Source organism: Akebia trifoliata, chromosome 8 (genome assembly GCF_017979445.1).
Source record: "Akebia trifoliata isolate Shusen 1 chromosome 8, ASM1797944v1, whole genome shotgun sequence".
Taxonomy (NCBI): Eukaryota; Viridiplantae; Streptophyta; class Magnoliopsida; order Ranunculales; family Lardizabalaceae; genus Akebia; species Akebia trifoliata.
The window spans coordinates 9,279,182-9,281,269 of NC_141382.1; the positions used below are offsets into that span (position 1 = coordinate 9,279,182).

General features: G+C 32.1%; 1 protein-coding gene across 1 annotated transcript; it reads left to right on the forward strand.

The window, feature by feature from the left end:
- The first annotated feature begins 319 nt into the window (after nucleotides 1-319).
- Nucleotides 320-1,800, forward strand: LOC147395960 (protein SRC2-like). Its single transcript, XM_086450983.1, has 2 exons — nucleotides 320-940; nucleotides 1,582-1,800. The coding sequence occupies exons 1-2, from the start codon at nucleotides 402-404 to the stop codon at nucleotides 1,589-1,591; spliced, it is 549 nt and encodes a 182-aa protein (XP_086307109.1). The 5' UTR covers nucleotides 320-401; the 3' UTR covers nucleotides 1,592-1,800.
- The last annotated feature ends 288 nt before the right edge of the window (nucleotides 1,801-2,088 follow it).

Below are 2,088 nucleotides of genomic sequence, written 5' to 3' on the forward strand. Positions count from 1 at the left end.
ATTCGAATAAACGGATCCATTATCTTTTAATTTTCGAGAGTATACTTTATCGAAAAAGATGCTATCAAATATTGCATCAGATCCAATGTGATTTTTCTCTTGTTCTCTTAGTTGTATATATAGGTTGAAAAGGATAAGGTTGTTTAGGTCATTTTATTTTAGATTTTCAAAGTAGAAAAAGGTCAAGGTTATGTCATCAATTTGAAAACAAAAGGGTTAAATCCAATAGTCACAACAACATGGGCCAAACTAAAATTTATGAGAGACATCCTCCTCTCTTCTTCTCCAAAACTCCATTATAAATCTCCTTCACATTCTCCTCCTCTCTTTCATTCAAACAAGAACTCATCTCTCTCTCTCTCTCTATCTCTCTCTCCTACGATATTTGATCTTAAAGAATCATGCAATATGTACAGGACACACCTTTAGAGGTGACTGTAATCTCTGCAAAAGATCTGAAAGACGTAAATCTCTTCTCTAAGATGGATGTCTATGCTGTCGTCTCTCTTGCTGGTGATACTGCTACCAAACAAAAAACCCCAGTGGACAAAGATGGTGGAACAAACCCTAATTGGAATTTTCCTATGAAGTTCTCCATCGACAAAACCGTTGTCATGCAGAACCAAACTAGGCTTGTCTTTCAACTCAAATGCCAACGAAATCTTTCTTTATGTTTTCACAAGTTATGGGAACAATGCCTTGGAGATAAAGAAATTGGAGAGGTTAACATACCCGTCAAAGAGCTTCTCGACAAAATTGGAGATGGAAAATCTCCCCAACTCGTTAGTTCTCAGGTCATGAATCCCTCTGGAAAACTTAAAGGAACATTGAATTTCTCTTTCAAATTTGGTGAAAATGTTAGCGATACAGGGGAGACTGGTTGGAAGGAAACAACAGATGATGCGATTCTCAATAGGTCGCAGTCGGATCAGTACCAAAGGTATTTGGTTTCTCTCTGGATCGATTGGGTTGAATTGAGTTTTGTAAAATTATTTTATTTCAAAACATTAAGACATATATATATATATATATATATATAGATATATATATATATATAGATATATATTATATAATATATATATCAAATTTAAGTACAATTTGTTTTACTAAAGAAATGAGTTAATTATTTTTTCAAAAATTAACATCATTTTCTTTACAATTTTCAAACTTTTAATTTAAACAAGATGACACACTTTAAGTTCCAATATATAGTTTCACATGAATTTTTTTTTATTTACGTACATTTAGTTTCACATGCCAGTTGTTTCAAAAGAGAGATTCTATTTGTATTAATATTTTAACTATTTATATCCATGAAATTTTTATGAAATTGATGTTCTAGAAATGTTGCTTTGAAATTGAATAGTTATGAACTGTATTACTAGAATTGTATCTTCGTTGGATGTTGCATATGCGAGTTCATGATTTGAAAAATGCATTTCCATGATATTTAAACACATTCATGATGTTGAATCATGAATTTTATTTGTAAGGGAATTTTTTTTATGCAAAATTCTATTGTAAACGATGTGTTATTTATGGGCTTTTGCAGCTCACCCTTTTATTTTTATTTTTTTCCAGATATCGGTGAGGTTGCAACTTAAAGCTGGTGTGAAAGATTACATATTTTTAGTATTGGATATTGTTGTTAGCGTGCTCTGTAGCCATTAAATCATATCAATGTGGTTTGATGTATGTAATGTGGATGGTTAAATATAAATGTGTGGATTTGTGGATGTTAAATTTTTAGTGTGACCAAGGATGGATAATATTATGGAATGAGAATAAATATATGATACTCTCTCTCTCTTAAAACTATGGAACTTTTCCTGCCAGTAATCATGGAGTGCAGACCCTTAGAGATCACTCTAATCTCTACAAAATATCTCACAGACGTAAATCTCAACTCAAAGATGGACGTCTACGTTGTCCTTATGTTTCTCGCTGGTGGAACCAACCCTAACTGGAATTTCCCCATGAAGTTGTTCGTGGATGGAATATTAGCCAAGGAGAACCGATCAAATCTTGTCTTTAAACTTAGATGCCAATAAAACCTCCTTTTTTTTTTTTTTTTTGTTGAAAAGGTAT